Source organism: Oryzias latipes, chromosome 18 (assembly GCF_002234675.1).
Source record: "Oryzias latipes chromosome 18, ASM223467v1".
Lineage (NCBI taxonomy): Eukaryota > Metazoa > Chordata > Actinopteri > Beloniformes > Adrianichthyidae > Oryzias > Oryzias latipes.
In genome coordinates, this window is record NC_019876.2 from 30,392,762 (window position 1) to 30,405,849 (window position 13,088).

At 47.6% G+C, this 13,088-nt stretch overlaps 1 protein-coding gene across 4 annotated transcripts in view; it reads right to left on the reverse strand.

The window, feature by feature from the left end:
• The window catches only part of LOC101172229 (calcium/calmodulin-dependent protein kinase type II delta 1 chain), an 81,708-nt gene extending 69,190 nt beyond the window's left edge, over window positions 1-12,518 (reverse strand). For 3 of the 4 annotated variants that reach the window (XM_023965797.1, XM_023965801.1, XM_023965798.1), the window contains exons 1-2: window positions 12,270-12,518; window positions 6,969-7,063 (exon numbers count right to left, since the gene is read on the reverse strand). In XM_023965797.1, coding sequence (XP_023821565.1) covers window positions 6,969-7,063; window positions 12,270-12,331 — 157 coding nt within the window. In that variant the 5' untranslated portion in view covers window positions 12,332-12,518. The remainder of the gene's footprint in view (window positions 1-6,968; window positions 7,064-12,269) is intronic. The other variant, XM_023965800.1, reaches the window with a different exon arrangement.
• Window positions 12,519-13,088: the final 570 nt, after the last annotated feature.

Below are 13,088 nucleotides of genomic sequence, written 5' to 3' on the forward strand. Positions count from 1 at the left end.
TCCTCTAGAGCAGTGATGTTTTGGCCCATTCCTCCATACAGATCTCCTCTAGAGCAGTGATGTTTTGGCCCATTCCTCCATGCAGGTCTCCTCTAGAGCAGTGATGTTTTGGTCCATTCCTCCATGCAGGTCTCCTCTAGAGCAGTGGTGTTTTGGTCCATTCCTCCATGCAGATCTCCTCTAGAGCAGTTATGTTTTGGTCCATTCCTCCATGCAGGTCTCCTCTAGAGCAGTGATGTTTTGGTCCATTCCTCCATGCAGGTCTCCTCTAGAGCAGTGATGTTTTGGTCCATTCCTCCATGCAGATCTCCTCTAGAGCAGTGATGGTTAGGTCCAATCCTCCATGCAGATCTCCTCTAGAGCAGTTATGTTTTGGTCCATTCCTCCGTGCAGATCTCCTCTAGAGCAGTGATGTTTTGGTCCATTCCTCCATGCAGATCTCCTCTAGCGCAGTGATAGTTTGGTCCAATCCTCCATGCAGATCTCCTCTAGAGCAGTGATTGTTTGGTCCATTCGTCCATCCAGGTCTCCTGTAGAGCAGTGATGTTTTGGTCCATTCCTCCGTGCAGATCTCCTCTAGAGCAGTGATGGTTTGGTCAATTCGTCCATGCAGATCTCCTCTACAGCAGTGATGTTTTGGTCAATTCGTCCATGCAGGTCTCCTCTAGAGCAGTGGTGTTTTGGTCCATTCCTCCGTGCAGATCTTCTCTAGAGCAGTGATGTTTTGGTCCATGCAGATCTCCTCTAGAGCAGTGATGGTTTGGTCCATTCGTCCATGCAGGTCTCCTCTAGAGCAGTTATGTTTTGGTCCATTCCTCCGTGCAGATCTCCTCTAGAGCAGTGATGGTTTGGTCAATTCGTCCATGCAGGTCTCCTCTAGAGCAGTGGTGTTTTGGTCCATTCCTCCATGCAGATCTTCTCTAGAGCAGTGATGTTTCGGTCCATGCAGATCTCCTGTAGAGCAGTGATGGTTTGGTCCATTCGTCCATGCAGGTCTCCTCTAGAGCAGTTATGTTTTGGTCCATTCCTCCGTGCAGATCTCCTCTAGAGCAGTGATGGTTTGGTCAATTCGTCCATGCAGGTCTCCTCTAGAGCAGTGATGGTTTGGTCAATTCGTCCATGCAGGTCTCCTCTAGAGCAGTGGTGTTTTGGTCCATTCCTCCGTGCAGATCTTCTCTAGAGCAGTGATGTTTTGGTCCATGCAGAACTCCTCTAGAGCAGTGATGGTTTGGTCCAATCTTCCATGCAGATCTCCTCTAGAGCAGTGATGTTTTGGTCCACTCCTCCATACAGATCTCCTCTACAGCAGTGATGGTTTGGTCAATTCGTCCATGCAGGTCTCCTCTAGAGCAGTGATGTTTTGGTCCATTCCTCCATGCAGATCTCCTCTAGAGCAGTGATGTTTTGGCCCATTCCTCCACTGACTCCCCATCACACAGGACTGTGCACTAAATATTCAACCAGACCTGCCCCTTCACACCTTTCAGACCTTGCTCGTGTTGCTGCACCCACACGTTCTCTCAACTCCCCAGGAGCATTCAGGCGCTTTGGCCTATTTTCTAACTATATTTTACTGCTGCTGTGTTTTTAACCGTTTTTTCCATGTTTGGGTCCTGATAAAGGAACTAGAGGTATTTCGTACATATTACAGCAGGTAAGTTTAAGTTTTTCAGTCCAACACCTTAAAAGGTCAGCTTGTTGGCATGTTTGTAATGTGCAAACTACCATTTTAGTGGACTATCCTTTTATTTTCATATTTTTTGTCAGAAGCTTTTGTCAAAAGCTGCATTTAGAATCGGTTGTGATTTATTAAGAGAAAGATGCGTAGGATGTAGGATATAAATCTGAATATTTCTGTGCGTACGCACGTCCTATGTTTCATCCGTACGCCACTTCTGACGCAAATCCTACGCAAAGTTTTATAAATAAGGCCCCAGATCTCGTCAAAGATCAGGGACCACTGTGGTAAAACACCCTTTAGAGGAAAAGTTGGTCCTCTCAGAGCTTCTAGAGGGGTTCATTCATTGAAGCCCCTCTCCACTCTTTGTTTCTGTGGTCTAAGCGTCCCCAGTGCTCTTTTCATGATGATGATGCTGTTTGTAGCCAAAATTCAAAAACATGTCGTTTTCTAGGACATAGTTTCTGCAGAGCGGCAGGAGGTCATTTGAAATTCACCTCTGAGTTGTGGGTGGGACTGTAGGCGCAGAACAACCCCCCCCCATTGCTGAGAGCTCTTTGTTTACACCCTCTCCTGCTAGCTTACAGCCCCTCACACCCCTAAGGTAATATTAGCAGTGCAACAAAAACAGCAGCAGCATCAGATCCATCCATCCGTCCAGTTCTGATCCAGATTCCAGCTCAGACTAGGAAAACAAAGACGTTCATGGATCTGTCTGTCTGCAGGTGGATGATCAGAAAGGGGCGGAGCTTGGAGGCTGTTGCCCCGCCCATTTCTGTAGCTGCATCTCAACTGAGAGCTTTTTCAAACTGCAGGTTTTTCATCTGCTCCTGGTCCACCATGATTTAAATAAAGAAACACGCAGTCTTACTCTGAATTTGATAAATGTTCTCCTTCAGGATGCTATAGATGCTATTCTCCTTTTTTTGTCTTTATTTTGCTCCTGACGTTGAGTTGGAGTTGTGTTCCAGGTAGCATCACCTCCACAGCTGCAGGGGGCAGTATAGAGAGAAGGTGGAGCTAGGAAGACGTGTTAAATCAGGTGACAGTGCAGGTGAGGGTTTAGTCTGGCAGTCATGGGGAGATCCTGACAAACACTTTAATGCTTGGATGACTTCAGTGACGCCATTGGTACATTTAGTTCAGTTTCATATTTATACTCTGATATTTGAGGGAACAGTTTTCAACTAGTAAAATGGTTAAACGGCCCAATATCTGCAAAAGTTTGAAATAACAGTATTCTCTGAACCTCCATTTCTGATATCCGTTTAATTCTATTCTGTTTATTTGAAGGTTCTGAAGCTCTCATCTGTTCTGGGTGGGAGATAAATAAACGAGTGGAGTCGTCCTCCGTTGTCTCCTGAGGCTGATGGAGTTAGCAGCCATTGGAAATGAGGAAGAATAACTGGACAATGCTACAGGGACATGTTGGAACCCCCAAAACCATCACTTTCATTGGAGCGGGTCTTTGAGACCCAGAGAAGATTCTCCCTGCAGACCTATCCAGCCCTAATTACACTGGCAGTCAGTCCCTCAGTGACTGGCCTACTTGAATAGATGAAAAACTAATCCCAAAGGAAAAGTCAGATTTATCCTCCTTTCAATAATGTGGGCGGGGCACCAACTCCAGAGGTAACCTTGAATGGAATACCTGGACAGACAGAACCTAAAGTCCCGCTCCAATCATCTTCTGATCGGTTGTCAAAGCCTTCCCAGCTGTGTGGTTTTCTAGGACATAGTTTCTGCAGAGCGGCAGGAGTTCATTACAAATGGAAGCAGATTTAGCCCTCTGACGATTTCCCATCATTCCTTTGTTTACTCTCTCTCCTGCTAGCTTACAGCTTTTCACAACCCCAAACTAACATTAGCGGTACCAAAACGGCGAGCGACAGATCCGTCCATCCGTCCATCCTACATCCAGATTCCAGCTCAGAGATTTATAGTCTGCTCCTGATTCATCAAAGAAATCCTCAAACAGTTTTATAAGAACATGTTTTTCACTGGAGTGGGTAGGATGTGGGGAGCCCCCCCCATCACTCTGAACACTAAATGCAGTACTATTGTGGAGGCTTGTCAGGAGCACAGTCATTATGCTGACAGCAGATGCCCCGCCCACCTCAGCTGGCACAAATATCCGCTTCCAGACAAAACGGTACCCAAGCAAAGCTGGACGAAGAAAGTCTGTAGCAAACGGGATGAGGACCTCCCACATCTACAGGGACACCGTCCACCGAGAGAAAGGATGCAGCTCAGGTGTCTCTGCTTCCAGCCTCCTGAATCCATGTCCTCCCAGGAAACATTCAAAAACGGCGTGTGATGTGTAGCGGGCAGTCTTCCATCTCTCCCAGGAGACTTGAAACCCATCTGCTGTGGGGAAAATGAGCTGCAAACGGCAGAAACTGGGCTTGGCAAGTGAATGTAGGCGACAAAATCCACCACTTCAGCTCTTTAAGGGTTTAAGCTTTATGTAAATGAAAATGCAAATCAATGTTACATTTAGTCGTGCATTAAAAAATGTTTTTTTGCTCTTTCAACTATAATTTAAAATTCTTTGTTTTAAAGTGATTTCAACTGTATTGCAGTGTAATTTGTCATGTTTTTGGGCGGAGCTCCATGTCTCCACGTCAAACGTTGGTTTTCACTGATCAGTGCTAAAGTCACTGCTGCCACAGCAGCGCTGAATGCAGATGTTAGAGTCGCGGTCCTTCCGGGATACACATTTTCTTGGTTGCAGCGTCCCTCAGGTTCACCTTCTTTCAGCAGAGGTCAAAGGTCAAAGGACTGATTCCTATACCAACCTGATAAGGTGATTGTGACGGTGTGGCACCGTCAGATGGTGATGGGACCCACACTGTTATTCATTTTAGGTTTAAAACTGTTTCCTGTGACCTTACCTGTGGCCTAATAGAGAGCCCCGCCCCCTAGGAGGGACGTATGGGTCAAAAGGAAGCGTCACAGGAAGTGAAAAGGGAGAGTGACAGCGGTGACACAACCTGATGTGGCCCTGCGTGGAGCAATTGTGGTGCTCAAAATTCTTGAATAAGGAAAGAACGCTCCTACCTTGGCTCCTCTGCATCATTTCCCTGCAGGACCCCGCGACAGTGATTTACAGCAAACGCCCCAATCCTTGAGTCCACGCCATATTTCCACTCGTTTTTCATAAATTATAGGAAAGTCCGTTTTCTGTCAGGATTGGGCGCCATGTCCAAATTGAAGGTATGGACCGTTTATGGACTTTGACCAAAAGCAGTCAGGACCACACGTCTGGTACAAAAGCCCAAGTACAGGAAGACCAGTCATTGGTCCTCAGGACCTGGATGAACACTTATCAGGGCAAATGGGTCAGCCACGACCCGAGGGCGAGTCGTCAACACAAAAGGCAAGACTGTACCCGGACTGTTTTGCTGCTGCTGCTGCAGTTCATGCAGCAGACATTCAAACCAACGTTTTCCTAGAATACCAGTGTTTTCATGAGACAGATGGAGCTCAGCGCAAAAGACAGAAAAAATATCTATCAGTCTGTTCATGATGAGAACAGGTCCATAGTGTAGCTGTCAAACTCTCCTGCTGCCACAATTACAAGCACAAAGAGTGCAATGTCACATACTTCCACTCCATGATTACCCCAGACTATAATTAGCTCTCCATCTTTGTTTCCATGGGAATGAAGACTTGGCTGTGCACAGCTGGGCCTTCCACTGTTACGACAGAGCGGCCGACTCCCGAAGCACAGGACGCTTTTCCACAGCCCGGTGGGTCTGTCAGTGGATCACTTCCACTCCAATGAGTCCAAGCATCACAGCTCCGTATTTAACCACTGTCCCAGATCCCCCCCCCCTTATACACGCCTGAGCTGGCAGAGGAAACTCCATTCCAGCAGAGCTCCTCCCATTTCACAGATGTTTCCAGTGGAAGAAGCTTTTATTTTGAAGGGACAGTGCAACAAAAAGCCTTTTTTAGAAGGTGCTGCAATAAGAACTGGAACCCCAGGCTGCTAATGGGCAACTTCCCTTTCACGCCACACGTGCAGCAGAGACAGTAAGTCAGGCTTCAAACTACAGGAAATGCGTAGTAATAGAGGTGTGACCCCCAACATGCACCCCCCAGTTGGACTGCAGTTCTACCAGTCCTAAACACCAAGCAGCGACACGGAGGACGCCGCCGTCTGTTCAGCTGAACCTTAAAGACAAATATCAGCATCGGGCGCCTCCATCAGAACGAACACGCCAAGATTCCATCTTCAGATGGCGAGGAACCCACAAACCCGCATCATTTAAGTCGATTCGTGCGTCCAATTCCCGTTCACCGTCTTGGTTTTAACAAAGTCGCTGCTGCGTCTGTCCCAAAGAGCGTTCACCTGCAGCTCCCGCCGCTTGTGGGAGGAGCTTCTGTCAAAGGTTTTTCTCGACCTGATCACAGAGGACGAGGATGAGGAGGGATTCCGTCCATTTATCTGGAAGAAGTGTACAAAAACAGCGGCAGGACAGCCAGTGGGAGGGGCTTATAGCCGAACGGTGACAGAATCTCTTTTTCATGTATAACTTTGGGGTCATTTCTAGAAGCAGTCAGTCAACCACCTTGTTTATCTGGACAATCTGAATCTGTATTTATGAATAGGAATATCTTGAGTTCAGAGATGTCGATAATATTTTGTTTTTATGAATTGGCCTCAATGCTTCATGCATTTATGTGTTTCTCTGCGTTTGAAGACCTGAAAGATTTTTTAAATAATTATTGTAGCTTTTTATTTTGTTGTTGCTGATCTGAACTGGACTCCAAAACCCCGACACCATCTGAACCGGGAGCTTTGAGACCCCCCAGGTTTGGTCTCCTTTCTATAAATGTGGCTTTCTTTATGAGGAAACGCCCCCCCTTCCCTCGCCAGATCAGCTGCAGCCGTCCCCCCCCCAAAAGCCCATTCAAGCTGTGTACCCGTCAGGCCTTCAGGTGCCCAGCGGGGGCCGAGCACATCCAGAATGCAGAAGCCCCGCCCAGCCCTGCACATCATGACGGAGGGACTGTGAGGAGACCCTCCATCCGGGGCCCTGCCCCCCGCCGCCGGGCCTCAGGGGAAACGTGGAGATGAATCAGCAGCAACCGTGCTGGCGAGCGGTGGAAGTGACAGAAAGGTGACAGCATCATGACTGTGAGGTTAAGGCCGGGAGCCTGAGCTGCAGCCAGCAGAGCCGTGAAGCTCCACAGCAGAGGAAGAGGAGGAAGAGGAGGAAGCAGGTGTGTGGGGCAGAACTGACAGAAGGTGAGGGGTGAGGACCTACAGACGGGCACTTACCCCTGGCAGACAGCTTCTTGGTGTTGATTATTTTTGCAGCGTACTCCTGTCCTGTGGAAATCTTCATACACCTCCTCACCACAGAGAAGGCGCCCCTGCAGGACACACGTGCACAGTTACATGCATGGAAGGGGAGCTCATCCTCCCTCGGCGCTCTGACACGTTTTACATGAACTATTGATGCAAACAGTGAGGATCTAAGGTCCACTCATGTTCAGCTTAAAGCTGCAGCTCTGACAGAGAACACATTTGGGCGTAATGGGAGGTTTTCAGCCCCTTCAGAATGAAAACGATCCGTTTTGGAGTCTGGATGCACCTCAGATGTTTAAGGCTGGACTTCAGTCTCACCATCTTCTGATCCATTTGCAAAGCGTTTTGCCATTTGTAGCCAAAATCCAAAAATCTGTGTGGTTTTCATAGTTTCTGCAGTTCATTAGAAATTCACCTGAGTTGTGGGCGGGGCTGTTGGCGCCTGCCAGGTGACTGTAGCTTCTACGTCACAACCACTAGCTTTGTCCAACGACATCTCTGCTCCGGATTCACCGCCATTTGACAGAAACGCTCAGAAATGCCGTTTAAGCTTCGTTCATCACCTGAAACTCTGTTCCTGTTGATCCGTTCCCACCCCCATCTTTAATCTTCCTGACCTGCTGCAACTCCCTCCCATCTCACCCTCTCTTTCTTGCTCATCTGTATACGTCAGTCTCTCCCTCTTTACCGCCCTACCTAGCATACACGTCATTGTATGCCCCTTGTATGACCTTTGACCCCTCCACATCACCTTGCGCTGCATCTCCTGTTGACTCTTCTCAGTCCTCTCAGCGTCCCGCTTCTTCTCAGTTGGCCTCTAACTCCGTTTACACTCCTCCACCTCCTCATTCCACCACCAAGAAAGCTCCGACCCGTCATCCTGACCACATCAGCTGCAGTTCTGACCATCAGTGCTCCTCCCTCCACCCTGATGGGTCACCCCATGTTCCTCAAAGAACGTGTTCACCAGAGACATTTCCATCTTTAAATTAACCCCATCTGTCCTTCTATGTTCCTCTCCTGGATACCAAACCTGCCCATCACCTCCTCACCCGTTTCCTGCAGCAACATGTCCATTGAAATCTGCACCAATGACAAACTAAATCCATGTGTAATCTCTCATAAATAAACTGATAACTAAACCAGAGTTTAATGGAGATGGGAATCACATCTGAAGGTCCTAAAGCTTAACACATGAATAAATATTACCTGTCAAACTGCAACAAAAGGTTTTGGAAATAAAAACACACTTCTAGTTTTAATAATTGTTCACGTAAACATGGATCATAATTAATCAGGAGACTTGTAGACCCCTGACTGATTTTTTTAAATGTTTTACAAAATGATCCAACTGGGTGTGTATCAGTATCAGTGAATCTGATCCAAAACCATCTGATTGGGACATAGTTACTGGTCAAACTGGGTCAACGGTAGATGGAACTTTATTTTGATGCTTTTGCTTTAGGAAAAAGGCACAGGTGGAACAAAGAGCGCCTGCTTTCTGAAGGCAAAGTCCCATATTTCCACATAAAATAATTGCACCCCTACTCTACATCGCTCTGGGTCAGATCCATTTCCAGTCCATGAACCGGGCCACAATGCTCATGGCAGCTGTTGTGTGGTCCACATGTGACCCCAAGTCCAGTGAAGATGGCTCCCTGCCGATCTAAACAGATGCTAAGGCCTGAAAAACGCATTCCAATCATCTAAACTATTGGAAAGTCTTCCCAGTGCTCGTTCCATGATCATGATGACGTTTTTAGCATACATCTCACATCCTGTGTGGTTTTCTAGGACCTAGTTCCTGCAGAGCGGCAGGAGCTCATTAGAAATTCACCTCTTCAAGCAAGGAGCTGGCCCCCCAACTGCAGCTTCTGCGTCACAAACAGAAGCTTTTTCCAACAACATTTTTATCTGCTCCTCATTGACAATGATTTGAACCTAAAATACTCAGAAATACGGAAGCTGAAAACGGCCGGCCTTACTTTATTTGTTTTTCACCATTTTCTGACCTATACAGATTAACAACCATCTCCTTAGTGACAACCAGATAATGAAGATCTACTGCAGCGTCTCTCTCTCTCTTTACGGCACTGAGACGTTTCTGCTTGGAGTCCCTTTGGTTTGTGGTTATTTTGTGGTTACTGTAGGCAGGAACCAGCAACTCTCTACAACAGAAACTTGGTTTGTAAGTTATTTGTTCACTCCTCCGTCTCTTAATGCCGTCTCATGCACCAACCCCCCATCCCTTCACCCCGCACCCTTCCTCTATTACCCTAAAGCCGCCCACAACAGTTGATTGACAGGACCCAGGGCCGACAAACGTCTCTGCGTGGTGCGTTCACTGAGCTCTGGACATTAGCGGAACACGCAGCCCAACTCAGTCCACTACAACGCTTTTTTCCTTTTCCTCAATCTGCTGCCAAACTAAACCGTTTGTTTAGCCCCAGAATAACTGATCAATCTTCAATTGATCAGTTCAATGGTGGTGCTGAAGGTGTCGCGGCTGCAGCTGCACAGGCAGCTGTGCAGGCGGCTGCAGCTGCACAGCCGTCTGCAGTTCAGTGATCCTGCACTTGTCAGTTTCATCAGTGATCAGATGAGGGGATCAGGCGTCTGCTCGGATACAGAACGATGCACCGGGACCGCATGGAAGGACTGCATGTCACTCGGGCTTTTAGGATGACAAATAACTTTTCTGGTTATGAGACGCCGTTAAGGCGTCTGAGGAGCATAGCTCCACCTATGAATCAAAGCAGACTAAGAATCAACTTTGGGGAGACTTTCCTTCGCAAGTCTTAGTTGTCAAGCACAAAATATGGAAGTGTTAATGGCCGACGAAGTGTGCATCATCAGAAATTAACACACAACATGGAAGCCTGAACCGAACCAAAGTGCGTTAATGCTGATAATGCACACTTCAAAAGGTCATTAACTGGCTTATACCATGGTCAGTTACAAAAGCAATACATATTAACCAGGTTTTAGTCATTAATTCTTGTTTTTATTTCGATTTGGATGGCTTTTCTCACAAAAAGCGGACCATATGTTACGTGATGCGGCGCATATAGTCCGCATGGCGCAGCACCAGCACCACCGCTGCAGTCAAGATTCGGCGATATATCTATGCTGATCGTACCGATGGGTTGAATAAAGCATCAGTTCAGAGAGAAAGTTCTCCTCTAACCGCTTGTTTTTATCCAGATGACGAAGCAAATGGTTCTTTTAAAGAAGCCGGCGCAGCTTAAACAAAACATTTAAGCTAGGTGACCGGAACTTCTTTTTTGACTGTGCGGTTATCATGTTTTAATGCATACCCAGCAGCCAATCAGAATCGAGTATTCAACTGGACTATGGTATAAGTAAGGGTTAATGGCCGACGAAGTGTGCATTATCACTTTTTAACGCACTTCAGGTCGGAGGGTTCAAGCTTCCACGAAGTGTGTTAAAAAGGGATAATGCACACTTTGAAGGTCATTAACCTGCTTATGCCACGGTCACTTACAAAAGAAATAAATATTAACCAGTTTTTAGTCCTTAATTCTTGTTTTTTTTTCCAATTTGGATTGCTTTTCTCACAAGTCTCACAAGCGTCGCGCCGCCGCTGCAGTCAAGACTCTGCGATATAAAGAAATATATCTACGCTGATGATCACGATGTGTTCAATAAAGCATCAGTTCAGAGAAAGTTCTCCTCTCACCGCCCGTTTTTCTCCAAATGATGAAGCAAAAGGTTGTTTTAAAGAAGCCGGCGCAGTGATGCAGAACGTTTAAGCTAGGTGACCGGAACTTATTTTTTGACTGTGCGGTTATCACCGTGGTATATCACTTTTTAATGCACACCCAGCAACCAATCAGAATCGAGTATTCACCCGGACCATAAAGAAAGTTAAAACGGGGAAATCTGTGCAGGAAAGGGAGAGAGAGCGACGCTACAGCGTGTTCTTCATCATCTTGTTATGATGAGGAAACGGTTAAAAAAAAAAGTAGTGCAGGACGTTGTCAGCTTCTGTATAGAAATGTTAGAGAGAAAGGCTACAAAAACGTGTCGGAAACACCAGAAAGCCTTTTTCTTCCTTAAGTGGGTCGACACATTGTGGGTCTAAACATTCATGTATGTCAGGACAGGTTTCATCCATTGACTGTATGTAGAACTGGACTCAGCTCGGTCTGAGTCAACATTTAAAGGCAACTAGTGTCACCAATCAGGAGTGAGCTTGTTCAAAGGCCACACCCCTTCCACTGAAAGCAGGAGAATCTGTCAAAGGTTTAAGCTGGGGGCCATGCTTTCACTGAGGCATCTGATTGGTCAGTTTTTAAAAGAGGATTTTCAAGATGTTTTTAAAAAAAGGCATCAGCTCCAGAACGGTTCTTCTGACCAATAGAATGACTGACTTACAGCCGCTTACGTCTATAAAAGTCTATGAGATTTTGGCTTCTTGGAACCACTTCCTGTTTGGAACGTGGGGGGGGGGGGGTCCAATCAGTCCCGTTGCCATATACAGTCAATGGTTTGACCCAACTGCTGTAACAGAAGACCAAACAAACAGACACTGAGCCAACGTCTGGCCCGGTTCCCCGATTCAGGCCCACAGAACCAGCAACAACAACTCCAAAAGTAACCAGGACCGACCCAGGAAAGTGAGGTTCCAGGCTGACGCAGAACCGGTCCACAGGTCAAGGAGGACCATCTCAGACCAGAACCAGCGTCCTGCAGCTGCCTAAGTGGCTGAGGCCCGGTTTTAAAGTCCAATACGAGTCTCTGTGACGTCACCAGGCGAGCCAGAAACCGCCTCAAAGCAATCCCGCCTCAGATTCCTCAGATTTGGAGCCGCGCCCTTCCAGAGTAAACACAGGTGGAGTGTGATGCGCATGTGCGTAAAGGCACGTCCCACCAACACCTGGACAGGTCGCACGCGCCTTCTTCTCACTAGGAAGCGCGAACTAAGTGTGTTCATGTCCGTCATTGTTTAGTCTGGAGCCAAACGGAGGTTCGAGCCCCAGTTAAGGAAGCCCAAACTCAGGCTCCAGTTCCACGCCGCGCGTGGATTCCGGTGGACGCGCAGCGCTTCTCGGAATTCTCCGAAACCGTCCGACGGCGGAGACACCGGAGCTTTAAAAGTGCGAAAGAAGTTCTCCGGTTCTGTTCCCACTAACGGGAAACTTTGTTTGTTTGTCTGTTTTCCACGGAGGCGCGTGCCGCCCCGCGCAGGTGGACGGAGGCGAACCGCGGCGTTTCTGCCCTGCAGGTTCGGAAGGAGGCGGAACTTACTTGCCCAGCTCCTCGTACAGCTGGTACTCATCGGTGAACCTGGTGCAGGTGGTTGAAGCCATGATCACGCCTGTCAGAACTCCGCGTCGCTGCGTCCCACGGCGGTACTTCCGGTCGGTTTGGAGGCGTGTCCGAGCCGCGCGGAACCGGGTCGTTGCTGCTCCGCGCTTCCGTTCAGAGTTCTGGACCAAAACTCAGGAGCGTCTGCCGCGTCCGCCCGCTCTGTGACACGGATGACAGGAGCGCCGCGAAGTCCGCTTAAATACGCGGAGTCACATCCGGAGGGAAACTTCAAAATAAAACGCACGGAGCAAAGTATGGAGCGCTTTTTGTGCCACTATTCCAAGCGCGACACTCAGTGAGCGTAAAACTAAAGCAAATCTCTGTGCTCACTAAATTATGATTGAAATTATACACTTGAAACAGAAAAATATTTACCAATTCTCCCTCCAGACCACCAGTCTCTCCTCTGCGCCTGAAACGGAGACGGTTACCTGAAATGTGCCACAAAAGCCGTCAATCACAGACATGACGGTTACTGTCTGTGTTTGGGGGGCTTTTGGGGCACTTTTGTAAGCTGGAGCCCTGCTCTGTTCACCAATATTACCATCTGTGTGAGCTCAGACACATAAGCTGTGAGATATTTGGACTGTTTTAGCCTGAAAGTGAAGAAAGCTCCACTGCAATGAAAATCCTGTTTGGGGTGTTTTCAATCCTTCCCATGATGGAGGACATACACAAAGGAAATTATTGGACAAAGTCTTTCTTTGTTCAATCAGGAGTCTTTACAAATGAGAAGGTTGTATTTGTGACGTAGAG